Source organism: Canis lupus, chromosome 3 (assembly GCF_048164855.1).
Source record: "Canis lupus baileyi chromosome 3, mCanLup2.hap1, whole genome shotgun sequence".
NCBI classification, from domain to species: domain Eukaryota; kingdom Metazoa; phylum Chordata; class Mammalia; order Carnivora; family Canidae; genus Canis; species Canis lupus.
Genome location: NC_132840.1, coordinates 27,036,566 through 27,063,916, shown reverse-complemented (window position 1 = coordinate 27,063,916; position 27,351 = coordinate 27,036,566). Strand labels below are relative to the sequence as shown.

General features: G+C 42.3%; 1 protein-coding gene across 12 annotated transcripts in view; it reads right to left on the bottom strand.

Moving 5' to 3' along the window:
- Nucleotides 1-27,351, bottom strand: part of RERE (arginine-glutamic acid dipeptide repeats) — a 408,653-nt gene that overhangs the window by 29,981 nt on the left and 351,321 nt on the right. For all 12 annotated transcript variants that reach the window (XM_072819771.1, XM_072819779.1, XM_072819773.1 and 9 more), the window contains one exon: nt 25,820-25,900. In XM_072819771.1, coding sequence (XP_072675872.1) covers nt 25,820-25,900 — 81 coding nt within the window. The remainder of the gene's footprint in view (nt 1-25,819; nt 25,901-27,351) is intronic.

The window sequence follows — 27,351 nt, the reverse complement described above, 5'->3', positions numbered from 1 at the left end:
CTCTATTACTGAACTTTAAAAATATTCTCTTATGATAATGTGGTACATAGTAGAGCAACACGAACCCCAGACTGAAAATTACTGGCTTAGATCACAAACTCTTTAAGCAGAAAGAAAATGCAGATGACTCTTCAAGAGTTTAAGATATACAGAATCTGCATTTCTGATGCTGAGCTGAGGATGGAAAAAATGTACAACTCACTGAATCACCCCCAAACATCCTGGGGCCTGGGTTCTACAATCTAGTCCACTGTGTGGTTGTCCTTCTGCCCCTCTGTTCTGTGTTGTCAGAGGATGGTGTGAGCCTGGGCATTTGTAAAGTTCAGTCTACCCCTGAGTTACATGTGTCTTTCCCTGCAGTCCCACTTTTCCCCTCAGGTCACACTGTCAATTTTGTAACGCTTTCCCTACAGGGATTGTGCTGATGTGTCCAGAAAATTAATGTGCTGCTCTGGATGCACCGACATCCTAACATAGTGTTAATAAGAAGAGTAGGGATCCTCCCCTGGGAACTCAAGCAATCATTTCAACAGTAACTCACATATGGCAGCAAATAAAGAGGCAAGTGTTAGCTGCTTAAGGCAAGAGCAGAGATAAGAGGTGGTATACTAACCCCAGATAAGAGGAAAATTGGTCTGATGAGTAGCACTTAAAAATTCTTGTCACATATGTTCTGGATCAAAGGCTCCGATGCCACAACCAGATGCCCTGAAGGGGTTTCCTATGCTCCTTCTAGCCACAGGAAACAGCATGGTTCTGTACGCTTTCACTCAATTGTTCCAGAAAGTAATTCCAGACTGCTGATAAAGAACTCAAGCTACATTTTTTTTAGTCCCATGACTTAAATCCTAAGAAGTCCTACCTATGTCTCACTCCTGTGGGTAGAACTGAGAATCAAAGTAATTAGTGCTTCTGTGAAACAGGTGAACTGTCCTGGCCATCAACACGTGATTCATGGATCTATTTCTCAATGGATGAAATGGCCAAGATCACTTCCTCCAACAATCTAAAAGTGAACCCAAAGCAGTCTCTGACAAGTCAGTCCCTTTTGCCCAATTCTCCTCCAGGGCCTGCCTGCCCAAGAGCAGATCTGCAGGGCTATTTCTACCAGCCACTGGGATATTGGGTCCTCTCACCTTCCGTTCCTGGAATTCTAGCAAGACTAGGTCAAGTGGACCTACGCGGCTCTTTACAAGAAGCAGAGGGGGAGAACGCAGCCACTGAATTGTTCTAACTGCATTTTAAAATTTAATATGCTCATTGTCTAAAATCAAATCAAAATGGATTATATATATAAATTAATAGTTCAATGAACAATACCAATACCTGCCACAGCATAATGACTGAGTTGACTATTAATGTCTTTAATGATGCCTCTTGGCCCCTCCTTCGAGAGTCTCTGGCTGCCTCCTGCCTCCTGCCTCCTTTGCCCTTCGCCTAGACAGAGGGTCAAGTCTAGTCAGGAAGTCTTGATTAAAACATAGCCCCTGATAAGTCGCGAATGATCCAAAGAAAACCTGTTCTAATTCCTAAAGATTGAATAGTACTGGGGTAGGCTATAGCAGAGTTCTAAATACTGCTTTATGTTAATTCACAATGGAAATACAGAATACCCTGGGTGCCAAAAAGACCTTTAAGAGTATCAGATAATCTCATACTTCTAGTTCTCGGTGTCAAAAACAACACAATACAAACAAACTCCAGGCCTAAGAAGGCCTGCCTGATCAGCTACTTGGTGAGCTTTTATCTCCTTGAAGGGAAGACTTCTCTGTCAAACCCCCCTCTCCTTACCACCCCCCCCCCCCAACCAGAGGAGTCAAAGAAAGGCAAAGGAGAACCAGTTTCCAAGCAAAGGAAAATAAATTTCACGAATTTAAGGTGCACTTCTGCCTCACTTGGTCAAAGTACTAGTATATTTAAGAGAAGTTGTGATACTGTGGTTAACTAATCTCTCCTTAAAAATTATCCTTGAGTCAGAAACACACACACAAAAAAATTTACTGTTATGTTTGTATAAATCTTAAGGAGAAAAGAGAGCCAAGAAAACTTCTCAGGAACCTCTCTCATTCCAAGCCAAGAAATACTTCCCGCATTTGGGCTTTACTAATAATAAGAGCATTTGTGAGTTCCTATTAGCTCGTGCAGCACTGTCCCATAAAGACATTAAAGCCACACAAGCGAGGCTTCCCACTCCACAAAATTAGGCTCTGAAACACAGCCAAAGCCGAATCCCAAAGAGCCAGAGTTTCCTTTCTGGAGGCAGCAAATTGAACAGCGGCCCCAAATTCTTACAGTTGGATTTTCAAACAAAGTTTACCTCAAAAACAGAACATAGAAGACAAAGGTTTTGAAATCTATTCTGTATTCTCTCAAGGGAAGACTGCAACTTGGGATGCAGGAAATAGTGTGGAGAAATATTTCATAACGTGACTCGGAGAGGCTGTCCAAGTAGGAACCGAAGGAATAAGGAAAGACCAAAATTCAATGGACTGGATCTAGAGGTGCAATTTAATGCAACTTCACTTAAAATCCCACTGGTTAGTCTGTAGCACAAGATAGGTTGCTTCTAAAAATTTTAAAGAGCAAGGGGCCAATAACCAAAATATTCTTGAAAAAGAAAAAATGAGTGGGAAAGTGCTGCACCAAACATCAACTATTATTCTAATGCTAGACAGTAAAGTGCTGACACACGGGCAGATAAACAGACCAGTGGAACAAAAACAGAGCCTGAACATAGATTCATGCATTTCTGGAAATACCATTTTTGACATATCTGGCAATACAAATTAGTGAAAGAAAGGGTAGATTTCTCAAAAGATGGTATTGGGACACCTGGTTACACACATACACACACACACACACACACACACAAAACTGGTCCTCTACCTCATACCACACACAATAAACTAATTCCAAGAGACTAAAGACTTAAATAAGAAAAGCAAAATTATAAAACTCTTAAAAGACAAAGAGAAGGGATTGCCTTTACAACCATGAAGGTTCCTTAAACAATACAAATTCAAACCATAAAGACTAATAAATTTAACTACATCAAAATTAAGAAAATGCTAATTCCACCATAAAAAACACAAAAGGTAAGCCACAAATCCAAAGTAGATATTTGCAATATTTAAAATAAGGAGCATCTGGAATTTTTACAAATCAAAAAGAAAAGACAATTCAATTGAAAAATGAGCAAAAGATTTACATAAATCCTTCACGAAAGAGGAAACATATGGCCAATAAATGCATTGCAAGATGTCCAATATCCATAGTAATCAAGGAAATACAAATCAAAACTACTGTGAGATACTTCAAACTCAAAATGCTGGAAAACATTTTAATGTGTGACTCTATCAGGTGTTGGCAAGGATGTGATATTACTGGAACCTTTATATACATCTGGAAATAACTGCCTTCATTTAGTAAATTAAAAGATGTGTGTGCCTATAACCTAAGGAATTGCCCTTATACATGCACGAGGAGACATGTACAGTAACATTCACAGAATTGTTTGCACTAGTGAAACAAAAAAACAAAAAACTGAAATGTCCATCAACAGCAGAAATGAGAAATAAAATGTATTCTGTTCCTATAATGCTGTGAGTGTGGAACTAACTACCCAACTTAGTTAAATCTCAGGATAAAGATGAGTGAAAAGAACAAGGTACAGAAACCTATTCTTCTCTTTTGACTCCACTTCCATGAAATTCAAAAACGTAAAAGTAAACAATATACTGTGGAAGAATACAAATATTTGAGGCAAAACCAAGAAGGAAAGGAAAGGGTTTATAGCAGAGTATTCAGGATAGTGGTTATCTCTAAGTGGAGAGGACAGGGAATTGGCTCGGGAAGGGAACAATGCATGCAATCTTAAACTTGTGGTAGTACAGAAATTCATTATGTTATTTTTATACGAAACACGTATTTTATAAAGATTCTTTTATAATTCCTCAATTATTTACTGAAACAACAAGCCAGAAGATTGTCAAATATTCCAATTGTGCCATTGAAAAAAGGTTTCTCATCTTTACCAAGATAGTAACAAGCAAGTACTTCCTGTTCAGAAGCCCACAGGGCAAGGGGTTTACTCTGTCCCTGCTTAACTGTTTCTACACCCCAAATAATTCCTCTTCCACCTGCCCTCACTCTTCTCGATCTCTAGCTGCTTGAGCCCCCCTAGCATAGCCACTGCAGGGCCGCTCACATTTTGGTATCCTGCATCTACCTGTGTTCGAGCTCTTGGAATCCAAACACAGGCCTCGGGTCTGAAACCCTTCCTTCTCTTGCCCGCTCAGTGTTAGGACCACTGTTTTCCTGAATATGGTGATATCTTTTTTTTTTTTTAATTTTTATTTATTTATGATAGTCACAGAGAGAGAAAGAGAGAGAGAGAGAGGCAGAGACATAGGCAGAGGGAGAAGCAGGCTCCATGCACCGGGAGCCCGACATGGGACTCGATCCCTGGTCTCCAGGATCGCGCCCTGGGCCAAAGGTAGACGCTAAGCCGCTGCGCCACCCAGGGATCCCGATATGGTGATATCTTAAGGGAAGTGTGGTGCTTATAAAATGACAATCCCTTAGAAACCATGTATTTCTGAAAGGGGTGACAAGAAGTGCACCCCCCAGGGTAGTTCTCAAAATTATCCAAATGAACTTAAAATAAGCAGAGTTGTGCTTCCAGATAAGGTTAAAAATGACTCTTCTCTTCTATAGATGTGAACAGGTTCCAAATTAATGTACAGGAGAAGGTGGCTCAAGTGATACAAAGAATATGCCAAGTCAACCCATGTGTATGTTTGTGTAAAACCTGGAAAACGAAATATGTACACGAGAAAGAAGGTAAAATTCTCACCCTCAAACATCTGCTGGGTGTGCCATGTCACTGTCTTGCTCTTCACTCACAGCTATTTCAGAAAGCCCTGCCATCCCACTTAAAGATTTTTCCCGTTATTTGGCTCAGTGGATACTCTTACTTTGGTGAAGCCGGAGGTGGGACAAACAAGCACACAAAAGCCAAGGCTGCTGCCTGATTTCTCAACTTCCACTCCTGACCTACTTCAACCCATTTTCTACACTGCATCGTGTGTGTGTGTGTGTGTGTGTATAAAACAAAACAAATCTAACTTATCCTGCTTGAAAATTCTTTAATGGCTTGTTTTATCATATAAAAACATAATGAGGTGTTTTAGAGTATGGATTCTTTTTTTTTCAAGATTTTATTTATTTACTTATTTGAGAGAGAGAGCATGAGCAGAGGGGAGGGGCACTGAGAGAGGGAGAAGCAGGCTCTCTGCTGAGCATAGAGCCTGATGCGGGGCTGGATCCCAGGACACTGGGATCATGACCTAAGCTGAAGGCAGACATTTGATTGAGCCACCCAGGTCCCCCAAGGGTATGCCTCTGTGGTCAAATCTTGGCTGCACTACTTTATAAACTCGGGCAAGGTACACAGCCTTCTATCTATGACGCCAACGGATCAATGCATGTAAAGCACCTAGAACAGCGCCTGACACAGGAGAGGCCCTCAGGACATGCTACCAGTGTACTGCCGGCGTCTGCAAGGTCACCACAACCGGACTCTTTCCCATTACCTCTACTTCACCCTTCACTAGTCTCCTTTTGCTCAATACACCTCCATACACTTATTTTCTTTTAGTCCCACCTGAGTTCCAAGGTCATCCTATTCCAGGGTCTCTATATAGGCTGGTCCCCTGGGATCGGTGCTTTTCTGATTCCATCCTTCCTCTTCAATCTCTGGGGTCATAATTTATTTTTTTTAAACTTTTATTCATTTATGATAGGCACACAGTGAGAGAGAGAGAGAGGCAGAGACACAGGCAGAGGGAGAAGCAGGCTCCATGCACCGGGAGCCTGACGTGGGATTCGATCCTGGATATCCAGGACTGCGCCCTGGGCCAAAGGCAGGCGCCAAACCGCTGCGCCACCCAGGGATCCCTCTGGGGTCATAATTTAAATGAAACATCTTCAGACATTCCTTTACTGAAGTTAGGTCCCTCTCTTACTATCCAGTACCTTTCCTTTTATAGTACTTATCAGAATTTATAACTATACATTTAAGAGATTATTCATTTAATCGGTCTTCTTCACAGATTTAAAATTCCCATGTACGAGGGAATCTATTTCTTGTGAATGATACACTTCTAGCATTTAACACAATGTTTAGCATTATGCAGACTGTAAATAAATATTTGCAAAGTGAATGAGCATAAGAGAATCTAACACCAACTTGACTCATCTTTTAAGAAGTAACCTAAAATACCACTTACATGTTTTTGAGATTACAAGTTAAACATAATGCCTCATTCTTTTGAGATAAAAAAAAATCTTACAAAGGGCATGTTAAAAAATAGCAATCAGCAAAATATCATCCAACCAAAAAAAAAAGTCTACTCTAACCAAATCCTTTTATCTTTTAAGTCTGATATTTTTACCTAACCTGGATACTGAATATATGTAATAAGCTTAGAAAGCACCCCCCCCCTTTCTCTTCTCCCCTGGGTCTCATTTTTCATTTCTAGCTTCCTAAAAATTCAGCAAAGATAAAACATTTGCTCTTCCCTGTCAACACTGAACACCTGCTTTGAACACAGTCCACATCACCTCCATCCTTCCTTTTAGTGGCTTTAATTATGGTGACAAAGTACTCATGATTCACACTAGTGGTGGAGTCCATCTACAAAGGATTCAGAGACCCTAATGGGGTTGGCCAGCATTCGTGAAGCTGGTGCACACTGAGTAAACATCTGCTGAAAGACTGTGGTGAAAACACTTCCATCAATTAGGCGATCTGGTCTGGAAAATTACAAACCCTGGAGGGATATCTGTGATGAAAGTTTCAGCTACTCGTGAAGCAGCACTTTGATCAAAGCAAGTGACCTGAGCAGAAAGACACAGCTGCAGCAGACGCGATGTGTCATCTCAGTGATTGTTTTCAAGGGCCTTTCTTTCACAGAAATAATGTAAGAATTCTCAACTATGTAGAGCATGGTCAAGAATACAGTTTATACTATCCAATGAAGATGTGCACTATAGAAGATAATGAAGCTTATCATGAAGTATGAGGAAGAATGTGGTCAGTTTACTTATGATAAGAAGAAATTGGGACGGGCTCACAATTAGTGACTTCCATACAATTAGTCCCTAAGTGACCAGGCATTCAACTTATTCAAGACAATACTGCTTTGCCACATATTATCCTATGCTTTGCATTACTTTATTATCTTTCCAGACATTTCTGAGGTTTTCAGTCTTAAGTTCTTCTGGGAGGACTCAAATATAACAGTTCTTATATCCACCTCCAAGTAAATGAAATAAATGTCAAGGAAGATGCAGTGTCCTACTTGGTGAGGCCTGAGCCACAGCATCTGCAACTCTGGGGCTCTTTCAATGGGAACCATAGGACGAAAACAGCAAGCACCAGCTTAGTGGACTTTCTTTCTCTTGGTGACACAATCTAAAAACCTGCTATATTGCTCTGGGTGAACACTTCCCCTTCCTCATGTCTCTTCTAGTTGTACTTATAAAATGGGTTTGATTTCTGGCCCTAAAAGATCAACATGCTTTGATAATGATACAGAATGTTCTGTATTACTGACATACTGGGTTCCCTCTTAACAAAGGAACCTGAGCACAAATAAGATTATTTCTGTTATTAACATTACTTGAATAGCATAGGTCACAGAAAACAATAACCCTCAACTCTGATGCATCCCGAATTGGGCAACTAAGTAAACTAGAGACAATCAATGAAAGTCTGGGGACATCAAATTACTTATGGATTTACTAGTATCCTGATAAAAATGACAACTATATAATAAACTAGAGCTTAAGATATCTCAAGAAAATATATTAAAGTTTAAGAATATAATTTTTAAATCCCTTGTTTATAATTTGAAATGCTATAAGAAGCTTTAGCTAACAGGAGCTCAATGCCTGGTCTTCCACACATGTTTACTTGCTGATTCTGCAGCACAGGCCAAGGAAAGCCCGTGGTTTCTGTATTAAGAAACCCTGAGAGCTTGAAGACAGCAAGGTGGAGGGATGGGACTGATACATTGGGAAGACCAAATCAATGGAATTTCTTAACATTCTGGAATTCCAAATTTCAACTTCTAATTCCAGTACTCTAACTTTGTAGACAGGACAGAGCCAAATCTGGCATAAATTCACACAATTCATCTTTGGGTTCATAATACTGTTATATGAAGTTTCCATGGTATTGTTTGAGAAGTGCAAGCAGAAATTTGGATTGTAAGTAAGCTCTCCCCACCCCAAAGTAAGCCATAATACGTATGTATGTACGTATGTGTGTGTATATATATATATACAGTATATGTAAGTATATATGTATAAAATATTCATATACGTATATAATTTCAAATTGTAAAATTTTGAATAAGATTCTTTTGCTTTTCAAGTCCTCAAAATACTTTAGCTTTCACAACTACATACAGGTAAGACCATTTGGACCCTCAAGTACAGGCATACCTCAGATATCATGGGTTCAGTTACAGAACACCACAATAAAGTGAGTATTACAATAAAGCAAGTCAAATGAATTTTTTGGTTTCCCAGGGCATATGAAGTTATTACATTGAGACTATACTGTTCTATTAAGTGTGCAATAGCATTATGTCTAAGACAACAAAGTATATATACCTTAATTAAAAATACTTCACTCCTAAAAAGTGTTAATCATCAACTGAGCTGTCAACCAGTTGTAACCTTTTTGCTGGTGCAGAGGTCTTGCCTCAATGCAATGGCTGCAGGCTGCTCAGAGTGGTGGGTGCTGAAGGTTGGGGTGGCCATGGAGATTTCTTACAACAAGACAACAATGAAGTTTGCCACGTTGACTGACTCTTTCTTTCACGAACAATTTCTCTGTAGCATGTAATGCTGTGTGAGGGCCTTGTAGCCACAGTAGAACTGCTTTCATAATTGGAGTTAATCCTCTCAAACACTGCTGTTCTCTATCAGCTGAATCTGTCTCATATTCTCAATCCTTTGTTGTCATTTCAACAGTCTTCACAGCATCTTCATCAGGAGTACATTCCATCTTAAGAGAACACTTTCCTTTGCTCGTCCATAAGAAACTAAAAGTTTTATCCTGAGGTTGCAGTGATTTGGTCCCATCTTCAGGCTCCACTTCTAATTCTAGTGCCCTAGCTGTTTCCACCACATCTGCAGTTTCCTTTCTGCACTGAAGTCTCAAACCTTCAATTTGTAAAAAACAGTTATCTGTGAAGCACGATAACACAAGGTACGTGTGTACTCAATTAATCCTCACAAATGTCCTAGGATGTAGGTCATATGACCCCCGTTTTATAGATGAGAAGACTAAAACAGAGCAATTGAGTAATTTGTCCAAGGACAGGGAGAGTAGAACAAGAACTCATCCACATTTCTTTTTGCCAGCAATTTTATGTAAGAAGGAAGAAGAGGCTACTGCAGAGCTGATAAACTTATCAGTCATGAGATCTCATGCCAGGAAGAGAAAGGTTTAATTGCACCCAGTGCTTATGGGGGGATGAGCAAATAAGAGTGATGACAAGTCACAGGTCTGTATCCCAGTGCTTAGCCACAGTCACCTAACTGCTTCAGGAGATTGTCATGAAAAACGTGAGAAACTGCTCTGTAAACTGGAAAACCCATTAAAGGGGTCTTTGGTACATCCTCAGTATCTATCTAAAAGGTCTTCTACACAGGAACTCAAATGTCTGCGGAGTGACTGGCTGATTGAATAAATACATATAAATAAAATTAAAAAGAAAAAACCCACACTTTAAGGGCCAGTCAAAAAGCACTCCTCATGAAAAGTTCATTAACTTAGTAATAATGCTTCAGATATGGTGTCTAGTCTGATTTCCCTTAGTAAGACACTGCATTTTATTCCTCTGCTTCCTCCAAAATAAATCAAGTACTAGGAAACTAAAAATAAACTTAATAATACCAAAGAATGAGCAATTTCCTCTTTGGCCTTGTTTGTACGACTAGTTTAGGGAAAAAAGGAACCTTATTTCCTGCTCAGCTGTGCAGGCATCTGAGGACACTTGGGGCTGGAGGAAGAAAAAGGTGGAGGGGTATTTGACTTAGAAGAGTGGTGTATTTGCTAAGGACTGTGAATAAGGTGCTTTGAGGAAACAATGTCAAACTTGTGTGGATCTTTCTGTAAAATAGGTTTATTTCCAAAATTCTTTTGTGGAGATGTAAGACATCTGTGTTTCTAAACAGGGAGAGAAAAAACTTACCAACCTTCTTCACAAGAAGGCTTGCATGAGAGTGCTGTCAGAATGATGAGGGGCTCGACTCGTTTACAGCTGATGAGGCGTGGCCAGAAGCTGGCAGCAAGGGCACAGAGAAAATGGGGACAAAAACCGAGGAAGGAGTGTTCAAAGTATTACTTTAGCACATATTATTCTGCTCCAACAAGGCACCAGGGACAGCTACCCCTTCTCTCTGTGCGGCCTAAAGGATGGCCATTCCATTAGCTATTCAGTTATCAAGAGCCTTCAAGCCAGTGCTAAGAGCCAGAATGATTCTCAAGAAGGCACAGAACCACCAGGAAGAGAGAGTCTGAGGGACCCTCGACACCCTCACTCCTGTTCTCAGGGATACAACTCCCATCACAACCTCTCAGTGGGGATTGGGGAGGGGAGGAGTCCGTTCTGCGATGGTATGGTTTCTCTGTGGCACAAGCTTGAATCTCAGCTTCTAGATCTGAATTCAATGTTAGGTCTACCGTCCACACTCAAATTCAAAACTGAACTTACAAGCTCAGTGCACCCCACCCCAGTAGCTTACCAGAGTCCTTGTCTCAACAACTCCTGGACACGAAAGAGTTGTGTACTTATACTTCATCACTGTAAGTTGGCCAAGGAGTCCTACTGTGAATAAAGAATTTCTATGATAATAAAATCTTACTTTCCTTCTATAAGAAGCAAGCATGGCCCCAATTCCACACACTCACACCACAGAGGCTCTGCTTTTGGCTCATCCTCACTTCTGACCTAGATGGTGCTGGTGCAGAGGGCCCCTTCAGTGTCACTGCACCTCAGTTTCCTTCCCTGAACTTGTACAAGAACCCTGGCATCCTCACAGGATATCAGGAGAAATGATGAAATGTCTGTAAAGTGTTCTCAACTGCAAGGATGAAAAGAGCTATAAATACAAAGTCAAAGCAGTATTAGAAAACTTTTTAAAGCTGCAACCACTTCTTTCTTTTGAAATGGAGAACCACAAGAAAGATCAAAGGAGTGTCACTGTTTGTTGACTGCTGCTCTGGAGGCACCTCCACCTCCTCCCACCAGCTGGCAGAAACCTCAGAGAGAGAGAGAGAGAGAGAGAGAGAGAGAGAGAGAGAGGTCTACCATGATTTCTAACTTCACAAAATCTCAAGACATAAGTACAATGGTTTCCTAGAATGCCCTGAGTAGAAGATGCAGGGGCAAGCTACACAGCCGACAGGGCTGGTTATACCCTTCCATGAAAGCAGGTATGACCAGAAGGCAGCCTCGGTGAGAAGAAATGCAAGGATGTGCGGAAAGTGGCTTCCCCTCATCTATCACAAAGACCTGGCGCAGTGATTCCATAAGGTTGCAGCAGCTTGCGCAATCAAATACATAACCTTGGCTCAGTTAACCTCCTGAGCCATAAAAGAGGGGAGAGGGGGGAGCAAAATTAAGCTTACGGGAAATAAACCTAATCAAAGCTGAACAGTAACAAAGGGCACCAGAAACATTTCTACTGTATCGCATCCCACGGGCTGGCCAAGAGCCCGGAATTCTCATTACAACTTTTCAAAGAGAGGGAGAAGGGAAAAAATATTTCACAAAACCATTATCAAGGCCCCAACCCTGGATGCCCTGCTGTACAACCAAAATTTGTGAGAGGTCAGCCTGTCAGGGAGTCAAAAACCCAGCATGTGGAAACTGGCAGGCCTTTTATATAGTAGGAGGGGTTCTTAAAACGACTACTGTTTTGCACTGAAGTCTCGGAGCTTCACAGACCATTAAAGGTTTCTGAACCACAGAGAAAGGAGGGCAGAGTTAAGGAAATAAATCAAAAGTTCCTCTGGGATGCACAAATGCCTACTTGGAACAGGCTTTCAGCACGAATATCCTCCACATTAAACAACAAGAAGGACTTTTCAAAATAAAAGCAGAAAAGAGATTCATTTTGTTATAAGCAATGTACTTTCTTTTTGGTTTAAAGGTTATGTGTGCTATAAAAAATGACCCCAGCCGGGAGCACTGGGGGAGGCAAGGGTTGGGCCGAGCGCAGGGGCTGGCAGTGAAAGAAATCAAGTGTAAGGAACAATGATCAAACAGAGAAATGCTGGATTTGGGGGCACCCCCAACAAGTTAAAATGTCTTGGAATATTTTAGGGGCAGGATGTGAGGTGGGGGAATGGCACTAGAAGGGACCTCTACACCACATGTACTCTTTGCCATCTCTGCCAGAGAACTCAATTTTCTCACAGCCAGAAAGAGTTCTTTTGTTTTTCTATGCAGCACACACAGAGGAAGGCTGGGGGAACCGGACCGTATCCTCATGAATGCAGAGCCATGTGGTCTGAAGGAAGCACCAGTAGTCTCAAGACCAGCAGAGGGAGTATAGCATCTGAGAACAGGAAATGGTCAGCCTGATACCTAAGGATGCGTGCTTATGCAAGAAAGTGGTTGTGAGGCTCAGTTCTAGACCTTCTGACCTTGCCTGTGTGTTCTCCAGCAATGGTAAGCAGAATGAAAAGCTGGACTACCTACTCTGAAACAACCAGGTGAGGCCACAGGGATGCAAGGGAAGCGCCTTACTTCTGGCAGGGTATGTGTATTATCAACTGTGGTGTTGGGGTACTCTCCCCACCAACCTGAAAGGAGTGGGGAGGGCTCTATAGAGAGGAAAAGCTCAGTGAAAGGCAGAAAAATCCAATTTGGAAAACTGACAGCAAGCACTAGAGCCATGATTTCCCTTAAAATCCAGGGCTCCCAGTTTAGTCCATGAATAGCCCATTTCCCCATTTTTTGTTTCCGAGTGGGAAGGGAGGAGAACTCTGTTACTCAGGCTTTGCTTTCAACAGCTGGTTGAAACAAAAAAAGCAGCCAACAGATGAAGGCACAGGTCTGCTAAATGACTATCTTCATCTTCAGCCATAGTTTACTAAAACATGTAGGAATGGCTGAAAGACTGCTTTGGTGCCAAGATTATAATAAGCATGGACAAAACTCCTGGAGAGGGTCTGGGGTAGAGATTAAAGCTAATGGTCCTTCCCACTAGGAAAGAGCCCATTGTTTCACGTTTGATTATGCTGTGGTTTGGCACTGGAAATCTTTGCTCAAATATACTTCAAGTGTGAAATGCTCTGATAATTAGTCTGAGTATACACTGCTATATCAGGTAATGTCTTTTATTAAATACTTGCTCACTGTGGGAAATGAATTGGGTTAAAAATGCTAACCCCCTTAAGATGTACTAAACAAAATAAACAAAACCTAAAATGGGACTTTCTCTTACACCAGAAGCGTGCATTGAGTTAATACATGTGCCTGCCTGCTCTTTGAAGGAGAAAGCCAGGGTGAGAGACAGGTGCTACCCTGGCTCTCTGACACTGCTGGTAGGGCCAAATCACAATGGTCCAGAGAAGCTCACCTAGAATGCATGGTGTGGGATGCAGAAGTCCAGGCAGGAGTGCTGACTACCCTGACCCATCTGAAGAGTCTCTATGAAGGAGAGGCATGGCACAAATATTTCTCTATGTCATCAAAGGACTCAATTAGGACAAAACATGGATGATGAAGGGATTCAGATCCCAGCTTAATAAAAGGAGGACATCTAAAGTAATGGAACTGTCCCAAACCACATTGGTCCCATTTAATGGGTTCAATGTTACCAGGTTCTCAGGAATAGCAGGGCAGCCACTCTGAAGGCATGCGACAGAAGGATTCAGGTATTAGGGAATTCCTCAAGGATACTTCAAGGACTTTCTTTGGCAAAGTATTTCTTTAAAATACCTATTTTTTACATAACTTCCAGATCTAAGTGCACATCTTCCAGAATGTTCCTTCAGCCCTCATCTTCAGGTGCTCTGATTCCTATTACCACATAGGGTCAGTGCCCTACAGTTTTACCGTCAGGGTCCTGACACTTGCACTGTGGTAACTGAATAGTCGGAGAGATCCTCAGCTAGTGGAGCCACATCTCATCTGCTCGTTAGACTCAATAAACTCTGGAAGTGCTTGCTGATTGATTGGTATTAGGAATAAACCATACATTCTTCTATTCACACTATCTAAACATCCTGTTACTGATTTCTAGGAAAATTTTTTTACGAAATGGAAGTATTTATAGACATGCCCGGTAAGGCAATTTAGCATTTGGGCAATCAGTAATGAGAACAGAATATAGGACAAAAGAAAACAGTATGCTTTAGCTTCAATCTGAGACATACATACTAGACAAATGGATGCATATTCCAAGGTGTGAACTTACACATTTTAATATAAATACAAAGTAACTATGTAAGAAGCATTTCATCCTTTAACTGTATTATTCTGCCCAACCATCTGATAAAACCTAATATAATGTGGTAGACAGAGAAGCACATAGTCTTTTTACCTGAGTCACCTGACAGGCTGACATGGTCAAAAGAATTAAGAGATTCAAGTTTTTCTTTAAGATTTTATTTAATTATTTTAGAGCGAGAGAGAGCGAGCTCGCACATGTGCAAGAGTGTGCATATGAGGCGGGGGGAGAACAGAGGGAGACAGACAAGCAGACTCTGTGTTGAGAGCGGAGCCTGACACAGGGCTTGATCTCACGACCTTGAGATCATGACCTGAGCCAAAATCAAGAGCCAGACATTCAACCAACTGAGCCACCCACGCGCCCCAAGAGCTTCAAGTTTTGATAAGCAAATTCAATCCACAGAGCAAAGCAAATTTAAAACTTCCTTTTTAAAAATTTTGCTTTGCTTTCTATCCCACCTTCTCCAGAATGTCTACAGGGTTTGTCCACTTCATTCGCTGCCTGCTTTACTTTACTGAAGCTGGCCATGTATACAGATTCACTGGGCCTGTTTCCTTTAGAATTTAATTACTCCTCCTGTTGTTCAACACATTCCAGATTCTCCTTCCAAAAGTTAAACACTTCCCTTGACAACTGAAGGCCACAAACCTCTGACCTGCTTCCATGTACTTCATTAGCACATTTACAAAACAGAGCATCTGTGGGAAGGAGAACCAAGTTCTGATCATAGTAGGTGTGTGCCTAAATCAATAATCATCGAGTCCCAAGGGCTTTGGACCTACGCTGTTCCGGCCCTCTAAAATAATCAAATACTCAAAAGTCACCATTACTTGCCAAACTCACAGAAAATCCCAACTCCTACACATGGGGACAAAGAGACAATGGCTGCAGCTGAAAATACATCACCAAAGCATCACAGGAAAAACTTTTAACTTGATATCGTTCAGAACATTATCAGTGGGATTTCATTCATACAGCAAAGACACAGGAGAAGAATTCCTGACTGTTTTCAAGATAATAAAATGGCATATGATGGTGATTCACTAACTGACTAAAAGGGGAAAAAAAATCCTTAAACAGTCACAGGAACCTTGAAAAGCTGCAGAGACCTGGCAACCCTGAACCTCGGTCACTTGGCTCTCACCTCCAGTACACACAATACATATAGCACACACACGGAACAGACATACAAACACACAGACACAAACACACAATAGTTTTGAAGCCAGGCTGCAATTGGCTAATGGCTTGCTCTACTGCTTAAATACAATCTTTTATTCTTGACTTGCTCAATAAACCTGCTGAGAAAAATAAACAATGGGTTTCAATCTTATAAATAATCTAGAAAACAGAATTGCTATGCAAACAGCAAGGTTGATTTACTGCTCACGATAAGCACGAACAGGAAAAGTCCAAACAAGGCACAGTGACCCCCCTACCCCCAGTCCTAGTCTTACTGTCTCGAGACAGGAAAGTTAATAAGGATTTTCTATCTGCTACATAGTCCAAGGCCTAGGATGTGCAAGTTTTAGCTGGTCTTTAAAATGGCAGATCTGAAAGCAGATCATGAAAAACACATGAAGAACAAAAAATGAGGAAAATCTTTCCTTACAAATAATGAGATATATTTATCTTTTAGGACCAATAACTATATATCTATCTATGGTTACAGTGTATTTCCATCCCATCATTCACACATATGAATATATTCCCACAGATATACAGGGCCGCACATCTCATTTTAAACAAATATCAAGGAAGAGTCTGTTTTGGGCACTACAGGAGATATAAAGAGGTATTACAATGAGAAGGGCTGCCCAGAAAGCCTTATATTCTGTATAAATACACAGATGCATATACTTGTGCAGAACAGAAATGCATGGAAGAAAAAAGGAAGCAGTGTCCACAGCCTAGGACTAAAACAAAATAAAGAATAATTTTTCAAGGGCAGAAAATACAATTTTTCTGAGAGAGAAGTTGGGCAATTTGTGTAATTGCCACCAGTGCACAGAGAGGAGAGCTTGTGTGGCTCTCATGAGTGTGCAGTCCAAGCCCTGTAACTGGGCTCTGGACAGTCTCAGTGACTGTCACTCAGCACCTTCCAGAGGAGAACACAAGCCCCACTGGCCTCTTTACCAGTGGATTCCACAAGGGTAAGCACCCTCACACCCACCACAGATACCTCAAGGAGAATACACACCTTGGGTACCAAAGGTTCCCCAAAACAGTTCCCAAAACAGTCTCAATTTTGCCAACGGAGAACCATGGCAATGGTTTAGACACCTCCAAGGCCAAATCCTAGAAATTATGACACCATAATTTAGAAGTTTCAGAAGAACTTAAGACCTGTGAACAGGGGATCCCTGGGTGGCTCAGCGGTTTAGCGCCTGCCTTTGGCCCAGGGCGCGATCCTGGAGTCCCGGGATCAAGTCCCACGTCCGGCTCCTGGCATGGAGCCTGCTTCTCCCTCCTCCTGTGTTTCAGCCTCTCTCTCTATGTCTATCATGAATAAATAAGTAAATAAATCTTAAAAAAAAAAGACATGAACAGAACAAAGAATTGTAAAAATAAAAAAATAATGGAGGTTATTAACATTGAAACTGAGTTTAAAATGTAAACATCTGGGATCCCTGGGTGGCGCAGCGGTTTGGCACCTGCCTTTGGCCCAGGGCACGATCCTGGAGACCCAGGATCGAATCCCACATCGGGCTCCCGGTGCATGGAGCCTGCTTCTCCCTCTGCCTGTGTCTCTGCCTCTCTCTCTCTCTCTGTGACTATCATAAATAAATAAAAATAAAAAATAAAAAAATAAAATAAAATGTAAACATCTCGAAAAAAAAAAACTCAGCTTAATGGAATTCTAGTGTCCCAAGACAGTTTTCTCCTGCTTGCTTTTCCCACTTCTATAATACAATTAATGTTTTCCAAATTACATCCAACAGAGTAAAAAGAAAGCTTATGATGCGGGGGGGGGGGCGCGGGGAAGACTGCCTGGGAGGCAGCCATGAGTAAGACAGAACTGAAAGCCTTTACTTTTCCAAACAATACATGTAAGTTTTACTCTCCATTCCTTAGTACTACTCAAAGACATAACTTCAAATAAGATTAAAATGAACTGGGGCAGCCCCAGTGGCTCAGCGGTTTAGCACTGCCTACAGCCTAAGGCGTGATCCTGGAGACCCAGGATCGAGTCCCATGTGGGGCTCCCTGCATGGAGCCTGCTTTTCCCTCTGCCTGTGTCTCTGCCTCTCTCTATGTCTCTCATGAATAAATAAATAAAATCTTAAAAAAAAAAAAAAGATTAAAATAAACCAAAAACACAAGGATTAGGACTTCAGATATATTTTAAAACTTATTTTTGAAACAAGAGCAAACTGGATTTTCAAAGTTAGGATGGGTTCACCGATCTTATGAAGGCTAAAAAAAAAATCTATGATATAAGATATGAGCTCCAAGTAAATAAACACATTGAATATAACCACAGTAATCAGAGCTTATAAGCCTTCTTAAAGATCATTTCAAACCTTTTACTTGTTTAACTGGCTAGTAAAATGGGGGAATCTACTTAGGCTTCAAAGTCATAAATGTCTCCATCTAAAAACTCACCAGGTAACCAAGACCCAGTCAAATCATAGGAAAAATACAGGTTAGCAAATACCAACAGCAAATAAAGAATTGATTCTTGTAAGCAGCGGTGTGTTCAGTAACTTTAAAGTCCAAGGTAGTTTCATTTGGAAGCAGTATCTACAAGCAATACATCATACACAACTGAAATACTTTTTTGTTTTTAAAGATTTTTATTTATTTATTCATGAGAGACAAAGAGAGAGAGAGAGAGAGATAGGGAGGCAGAGACACTGGCAGAGGGAGAAGCAGGCTCCATGCAGGGAGCCTGATGCGGGATTCGATCCCCGGTCCCCAGGATCACATCCTGGGCCAAAGGCGGCCCTAAACCTCTGAGCTACCCAGGCTGCCCCACAACTGAAATACTTTCATGCCTTTCCCTTCAGTTCTGATATGCAGAATAAGGCCAAGGGCAGGCCTAAGACAATTTACAGAGAACAGCAAATATTCGAAGCCCCTTGGTTTAAACAGTCACCCAATTTTTAAAGACCTCCTTATTCCCACCAACATCAGTACCAAATATTTCTTACAAATTTTTTAACTGCTTTACTTACACAAGAGAATCTAAGCCAATCTCATTTAGATTACCTTAGTCAAAACTGGACCACTGCCCAGCCAAATATCCACATAGCTTACACTACCAGATGAAAAGATTCAAGCTTCTGCTTCATTTTAATGCGAACAAACCCCCTGCATGGCAATAACCATAGGATCACAGTACTCACTGCTAAAACGTAGTGGCTTTCTATCGGGTAATCACTATTTTTTTTTAAGGTTTTATTTATTCATTTGACACAGAGAAGGCGCACAAGCAGACAGAGGGAGAAACAGGCTCCCTGCTGAGCAGAGAGCCCAACATGGGGCTCTATCCCATGACCTGGAGATCATGACCTGAACCAAAAGCAAGACACTCAACCGAGCCATCCAGGTGCCTCTCAGGCAATCATTTCTGGTTTGAATGGAAAATTTCAACTTTATCTGCCCCTACCTGAGGACAAGTTATTAAGAAAAGAGGCATGGCACCAGTCTGGGTCTCTCCTTGGATCCAATCTTGCCAAGCTCTCAAAATATGTATACTTCCTTATCGTATATAAGGGGGTGCCAGGGAAAGAAAGTAAGACCTGAAAACACCACAGTATTAAGTATGTAAATTTCATATTAATAAGAGAATATCATCCTTTCAAATAGAAAAGTTTCTCTTAGATACTTAAGATCTAGGCTAGCCTGACTCACATACAATTAACTGCATGTGGCAAGGAAAGAGGAGGACAACAGTTTTTATATAAAATGTGACAGATGTTACAATTGTGTTTCTAGGAAAAAATGAAAGATAGGAAAAGGGAAGCTATATTAAGAAATTCTATTATTGATAATGAAAATAAGCCCAGATACTGTTCTGTGTATGTGGGATACTTTGTAGTAATTCAAAAAACAAAATTAAGCCCTAACAGTGAAGCAATTTGTAACGTTAACAGAATAAAAGCAACATTATTTTAAGAATGAATGTGAGAGGGGGCCTGGGTGGCTCAGCGGTTGAGTGCCTGCCTTCGGCTCAGGGCATGATCCTGGAGTACCTGGATCAAGTCTCATGTCAGGCTCCCTGCATGGAGCCTGCTTCTCTATCTCTGCCTATGTCTCTGCCTCTCTCTGTGTCTCTCATGAATAAATAAATAAAATCTTTAGAAAAAAAAAATAATGAATGAATGTAAGATATGGGTTTAGGATTCTGCATATCCGCACTATTGTCAACAGCACTGTTTTTTAAACTATGCATTCAAATCACCTGGAGAGCTGATTAAAATGCAGATTCTGGTTCAACAGGAGCGGTGCCACAGTCAGGTGATGTGAGAATGCTGTCCAGAAGAGCACCCTGTGAATGGCAAGGATGCCCAGCACTTGCAGCAGAGGTCTCTGGTTATGTGGCTATAACACAACTGTGTCCTCAATAGTATCAACCTATTCAGGAAGTCCACACTTTGTTATGTAACATTAGATTAAGCATTAATGAGGCTAAAAAATTGTTTATCTAAGGTTTTAATCTGAAATTAAATAAAACTCCATGCTGAAGGCTCATGCCAAATGCTCGAGTCATTCTTAACCTCTTAATATTAACAGAGTTTGATTACTCAGTCTTAAAACCTTTCTCAGTAGTAGTTATTCTTTGCTGGGGAAATGTGCTTTATGCAAAGGATACTTTGCTTGAAGAAATGAACAATTAATATTCAATAGTTATGTACATATTTAACAGAATTCATTTCCAGAAATGTGGCTGAGAAAGGTGGTTGATTTTCATGTTACTTCTCAAATTAAAATCTTAAATCTCTAGTACTTTTCTTTGCATACTACCATCCAATGTTAAAAAAAAGACAAAACCTAAAACATCAAAACCAGCTGCCCCTTCATCCTACTGAAAAAAAAAAAAAAGGGACACATTTTCACTGGAGAAAAATCAAGATAAAAGACTCTTCCAGTTCCACTAATCACTCTCAACTCCAATTTTGGTCTTACTATGAGACCAAATTGTTACCTCCTTTCTGGTCTGCACATCTTGTTCCTGCTGCTCAAGAATGCTCCCACAGCTCAGGCAAGACCTCTCCTTTCTCTTCCTAGAAGCTTTCAATGGGTCCCCAAATGTCTTCTCTGAAGAGAGTGTCCTCCACATCTACCCCCAGGCCGTAATTTTGGCCTAAGTCTGACAGCAGCACCCCTGGTGACCTCCTCTCCACCCAGGCTGCTGTACGTGCTGGGGACGGTTTGCAATTTCCTGTCTCCATGCCTTTGCTCATGATATTTCCTACAGCTGGAAAGCTGCTTTTCTTCTACCCTCCCAGCCATGGCCTGACCAAAAACATCCTTCCTTCAGAGTTCTAACACCACACCCTCCAATTAGTCTTCCAGGAGCCCACCCTCCCTTAGCACCCTGTGTTCACTTTGTGGGGCCTGAGCCTATGCCAGGGCCCTTAGTACATATGGCCAAACATGGAAAGGATGCATATGGTTCGCCTTTCTTGCTGCAATCCAGGGCACGGATGGCTCCTTGATTCTCAAGCTATAGAATGTTTAGCTCTGAAAATGGAAAGTGTTTTTTAGTATAGAAAATATTCATGCCACCAGCAACTGGGATTACAAACAACATAAGATTAATCCCTACTGGGCTAGGTGTACAATATAGAGAGGAGAAAGACAGTCAAGGTACACACCCTTTTCATCCTCTCCTCCCACAGGCTAGTAACATGCTGAAGGTACCTCTCCTCTCTACCAAGCTGAAGCAGATCACATGGTCTTCTCTCTAATGTTAGATGTCTCTGAGATAAGTCACTGAGTAAGCACTCCCTGTCTACGATCCGATGCTGGCTGATTTGTCTTGAATAACAGTAGACAGAGCTATCTATACACAAAGGCCAGCCAGGATTAGGATTCAAGGGACGATCATCTAGGTGTCAGACACGGAAAGTCTTTGATTCAAATAACACAGACATGTGCTCAGTGTGAAAGAAGATAGGTAAAAAAAAAAAAAAGAAAGAAGATAGGTGTCACTGTCATCAGAGTAGTCCTCTCATGATTTAAGAAAATTGCAATGTATGGGGGAAAAAAATTGAACAAAAAATTATTTTTGGAATGCCCATGAATTTTGTATTATTTGCAACATGGGTTCCCTTCTTGGTGATTTAAGGTTCAATTCTATTTTGTCTCCTATTTTCTCAAGCATTATCTTAACATCGAAGGTCATGTAATTCATCGATCCTAAGATTATGTAGCAGTGCTTAGTACCCCAAAGGCCTGACTGCCTATCATCTCAGAAGCTCAGCCACTGGGACACTTGCTCTGATTTACACAAACATACTAAAGCCCAAGACTCTGATGTGGATTAGGCCAAACAGTGTCTTGAGAGAGAAGAGGAATTTGAGTTGCTCAGCAAAGATCTTTTACCATATCTTACTACTAATTACACATCTTATAAACGTATTGAAGAAAAGAAGAATGGGAGAAAAGTAGTAACTACAGGATATTTGCACAACCATGACACTAAAGTATTTGACTTGCAGTTATTCTCTTGGGTACCAATGAGGTTAATCTGAAATACTCACTCAACTAAACTTTGATACAATAGTTGATTTTCCACAATCCCAGCTACTGTTCTCGGAGAAAAGCCAGATTTAGCTGCTGTGTAATAAACACAGAAGTCAAAAGAACTATGGAAAGCTGTTTATGTCCATGCCCACCAGAAACCTGTCTCCAAAACTACACAGAATAATCCAGCAAGGATGGAAGTCTCCTCAACAAAGCTTTAAAAACAGAGGAAATACATCCTTTAAACTGGGCACCACCTCTCAACACCTCCCAGTTTTTCAATGAAAAGAGTTCTTCTTCACAAGACAGGTGATAAGAAACCAGTCATTTGTTTTTACACAGATCTGGTATATTTACAAGCGGAAAATAATTCTGTACCTTCCACAGCACTTAGCTACTTCAGGCAGCTAGGACCCTTACCTAGCTGAAAGTATTTGGGGTACATGGGAAAAACAGTCATTTCCAAGTGTTTTTATACACGCTTGGCAGATACCATCTCATTTAAATTCTCAAAACAATTCTAGAGGGTAGAAGGATTGCCCTATTTCACAGACACAGGCAGTTAAGGACAGGGAGGCTAATAATTTGCTGAAGGTCCCATAGCAGGCAAGTGATAGAGGAGACGAGAGCCACTTTGCTCTCAGGCAGAGCAATAACCAAAGGTCTGCAAACATCTTATTAAGACTGTAGCATCTAGGAACACCAAAAAAACACCATTTTAGAATAGATAATTCTCCAGTCCTTATCAGGATATGACCCTGAACTTCCCAATGAACAGCTCAAAGCATACTGCACAGTTAGAAGAGGTCGTCAAGTACTATAGTTACCAGTAAGGCCAGGAATAGAACACAGGTCTGGTGACCTCCACTCCATGCCCAGTTGGGCATGTTCTTTTGGATGCTGACACCCTTCTGAAGTTTCAAGTCAGTTGAGAATAGCAAAGAAATGAGTTAATAATTTTAGTAAATAGAAGAGAATGTGGAGAGTATCTAGATTAGAGGGATTTGACCACACGAAGATTTCTACCAAGGAAGCTCTGAACCAAGGACACTAGTACCTGCAAGTTTTCTCATTTTCTGCAGCAAAAATGAAAAATAACCTTTGCCCTCCCCACCCTAGGAGTTGTGAATGATTAGCCTGGCTATGTTGATAACTAAGGAAAATATAAAATGAGTGCCTTTCTCTCAGATGATTAGAATACTTACAGATTTACTCTTACCACCAAACTCCTCCAGTTCTAGGCAAAAGACAACAGAACACTAGGAATGTTTAGCCAACGTCAGCCATAATAAACCCTCTAGTGCTGCAAAAACTCTCCTATTAGCACCAACGATCGTGCCCTGATGAAGAGGTTGGAAACAGGAAGGCTGCTGGGTGCCAAGAGGGAAAGTGAGGAGAGAAGCAACATGGCTGGAAAACAGGGATGGCAGGGAGTAATGGGGAGGAAGGGTCTCAGGACAGAGGTACCTAGAAAAGACTGGGGAAACAGCTGGAAATACTGGTGTATACCAGCAACTTCTCTGTGGGTGAGGAAAGACTACTTATCGAATTGACATCATCAGTAAGTATAAGGGACAGCCAAGAGCAAGAAAAAAAATAAATAAATAAAAAAGAGTGGAAGATCCTTACCTAGGCTAAAAGTTATTCAGATCCACAATCACAGCTACTGTGATATCTCTAAAGAGATAAAACGCCAGATAAAATTGTCTGGTGTTTCCCAAATGCTGGACGGCAGTTTTCAGATTTGATGTTTAATCTTACTATTATAAATTTATTTTTTAAAACAGAAATAAAATAATTGTCAAATCATATCTTGTATCAAATTCTTCATGGTTTGCAACTTCTAGCAGAGCACAGGGAGAGATAAAACTGGAGCTGAGAGATTATAATCTGGCCTATCACATCAGACCACACCTATTCATGGATCTCATTTTCACTCTAATTTGGCCAAGCCAAAATTCCTACACTTGGGTAAAACATTTTAGTTTCAGAAAAGTACATATCAAACTTCAAATAATTGAAATTCACAGAAAACTTAAAGGTATTTCCTTCACTGTGTCACATTAAATACCTCTTTCTAAACTGTTCTGGGAAGACCAAAAAGGAAAAAAAAAAAAATGGTTACATAGATCAGTTACAACATATATTTCGGTTTAATGTCTATAAACAATTCCCTCTCTTTTTAAACCGTTCTCAAAATGACCCCTCTCACATATTTAGATGTATAATAAATATTAAAAGTTCAATGTAAGTATGGTAAGTATGAGTGGTTGATGCAAACCGATTTATATAAGCCAATACTTGAAATCTCAGAACCTTTCTTCCCTACTATGAGTTACTGCTGCTCACACAAGGTACCACACAGATAAAGTGTCTAGAAACAGTTTACTAAAGAAAAAAAGAATAAAACTCAGAATAAAAGAAACCAAACTGAATAAGAGGAAATCAATCAACAACACTCAATTAGAAAACTAAAAACCAAATCAAACCAAAACAACCCAGCCCTTTCCATAATGGATATTCTCCATCTGTCTTTTCCTCCTTCCACTCAGGGAGGGCGGGGGTGGAATGAAAGCAGCTCAAGGTCTAAATATTCACCCTCCATCCCCAAGGCCTGAGAAGCACTTCCCGTAACTTGGCTCTGTGGAGGCCACAGACACTGGGACTTGCCTGGTCCCACTCCACTCCCAGCCTCCCCATTCCCTGGCTTAGCCAAAAAAAGAATTCCCCAGCCCCCTCCAATTCCACCTGGAGGGAATTCAGTTAAAAGAGACTGAATCTCCTGCTAGCATTCTCTTCCTATAACCTCACTCTGAACTTTGCTTAGCAAACTCTCCTACCCCAAGTTTAGCAAGAGATGGGACTCTTGGCTTTGTGAAATATCAAAGGAATTTGCAAAAGGCTCATTTAAGCAATTATTAAGAATCTCTGTGTATCTGTCCAATGAAAAGTAGAAATTTTTATTTAACATTATTTACTTAAGTAATCTCTAAACCCAGTGTGGGGCTCGAATTCACAACCCTGAGATCAAGAGTCGCATGCTCTTACCGACTGACTCAGCCAGGTGCTCTGAAAGTCCAAACTTTTAAGGCTGGGAAATCAGAGTTAAAACTACTCTTCAAAATATAAGCAACATTAAAGAAAAAGTCTCCATAGAATTCAAAGTATAGCAAGCCACAGATCTCTTCATTCTATTGTTTGGTTGATGATTTCTGTCAATAACCAAATCAAATTGGTGGTAAATGACATTTCCTATTTCAGCCACTGTATTTACAATTAAATGTTAATGGTTCAACACCCTGGACAACAAACTCTCTGTTGTCAAAGACCTTTCTGTTTTTAAAAGGGAAGTCCATCATCTTGGTGGGGGTAAGCACAATCTGTCACTTCACTATCTAAAATCAGGAGCTAAAACTAAAAGTAAAGGAAGTAAAATGAAGAAGATCCTAAGGACCAGCCAGAGACTGAGCACAGCACAGGGTTAAAGGAAACCATTTCATAAGATCAAATGCGGAGAAGCAGCAGGGGCAAAGAGGGAAAAAAAAAAAAATCAAGTTACATAAAGTCCAATTGTACTCACGGTTTCCTTATTGGGAAGCAGTTCCTTTCTAATTCTGAAGAAGTTCTTGCCGTACTGCCTGAGCCCCTTAACGAAGCGTTTCTGTGATAAAAAGAAACAACAAATGGGATGTAAAAACCAAAAACAAAACAGGATGTCAGCAAAGCAAAGATATCTGCAATCAGCAGAATAACCACCGCAAAAAAGTCTGAGCTGGGGAATACTGACGAGGCTGGGAGACCATTTCAGCAGCACCACTGGGCCCCTCGGGCCAGGGCAGGCCCCGGAGAGCCTTTGTCGGAACCCTGATGGCACACACCACACAGGTTTGGGGGGAGGATATCCTGGGTCTGAGGCTAAGAAGCAACGTGTGCCCTCTGTGCCACGGTCTCCACATCAGTCCAGGAAGGTAGAAACAAATATGTTCCTGCTTTCAATAACACAGCACAACTGCTTTCCACCTGAGAACGAAGCTTCCCAGAGTGTTGAGCAGAGGGGGGATAATCAAACCTGGAGACTCTTCTCCAAAAGGTCACTCAGGAGGGGATAAGAGACCCTTTGGTTAATCTGAGGACGTGGTCAAGGAGCCACCGATACCGCGGAAGCCCACTGGGAGCCGGCACCCCCCGCGGGCGGCCCCGCCATCGCCTTCACGAAGAGCCCCTCGGAGGCACCGAATCATCCTTCGCGCCCCCTTCCTCCTTCCCCACGCCCTGCACCACAGCCACCCCCCAGCAGTCTGGAGACTTTCACTTTGTCCCATTCCCCCGCCCCCCGCAACCCCGCCCCGGCCCCGTGGGGGGCAGCTCCAGCTCCCCGGCCCCCGGCCCCCGGCCCCCACCTCGGAGCCCCGGGCCTGGTCCCGCGCGGCCGACCCCCGCCACACTTCCGCAGCCACAGGTACGCCGCGCCGGCCGTCCTCGGGTCCGGGCGGCGAGAGGCCGCGCCTGTCACTCGGCTAGGGCTCCGGCCAGGGCTCCGGCCAGGGCTCCGGCTCCACAAAGCGCAGGGCGGAGGCGGCCGGGGCGGCTCGGCGTGTGACCGCGGCGGGGCCGCGCGGCGCGGGGCGCGGGGGGCGCGGGGCTGGGGCCGCCACCGCTGCCGGGGGAGGAGGCTGGAGCGCGGCGCGCAGAGCCCGGCGCGGCCGCGGGCGGCTGCAAAAGGCGGCCTGGATCGCCTCGCCGCCCGTCGGCCCCGCGCTCCGTCCCCGCCCGGCCCCCGGCTCCCGGCCCCCGGCCCCCAGCGCCCAGCCCGCGGCTCCGCGGCTCCGCGGCCAGCGCCTCCGGGACCCCGGCGCTGTTTATCTCGGTGTCCTCCCTCTGAACAGCAGGAGTAAATCCAGGCAGCAAAGCGCAGAAACTTCCTCCCTACCACGGCAAGCGTGAGCAGAGGGCACCCGTGGGGCCGGGGCCGGGCCGCCACTCGGGACCCTCCTCAGGCCGCTCCGGCTCCAGTCCTCCTTCTGGGCCGGCAGAGTCAGCAGCGCGACAGCCGCATGCCTACCGCCCCTGGACTGCGAAATGGGGGGCTGGCCCCTAAGACCCTCGCGGTCC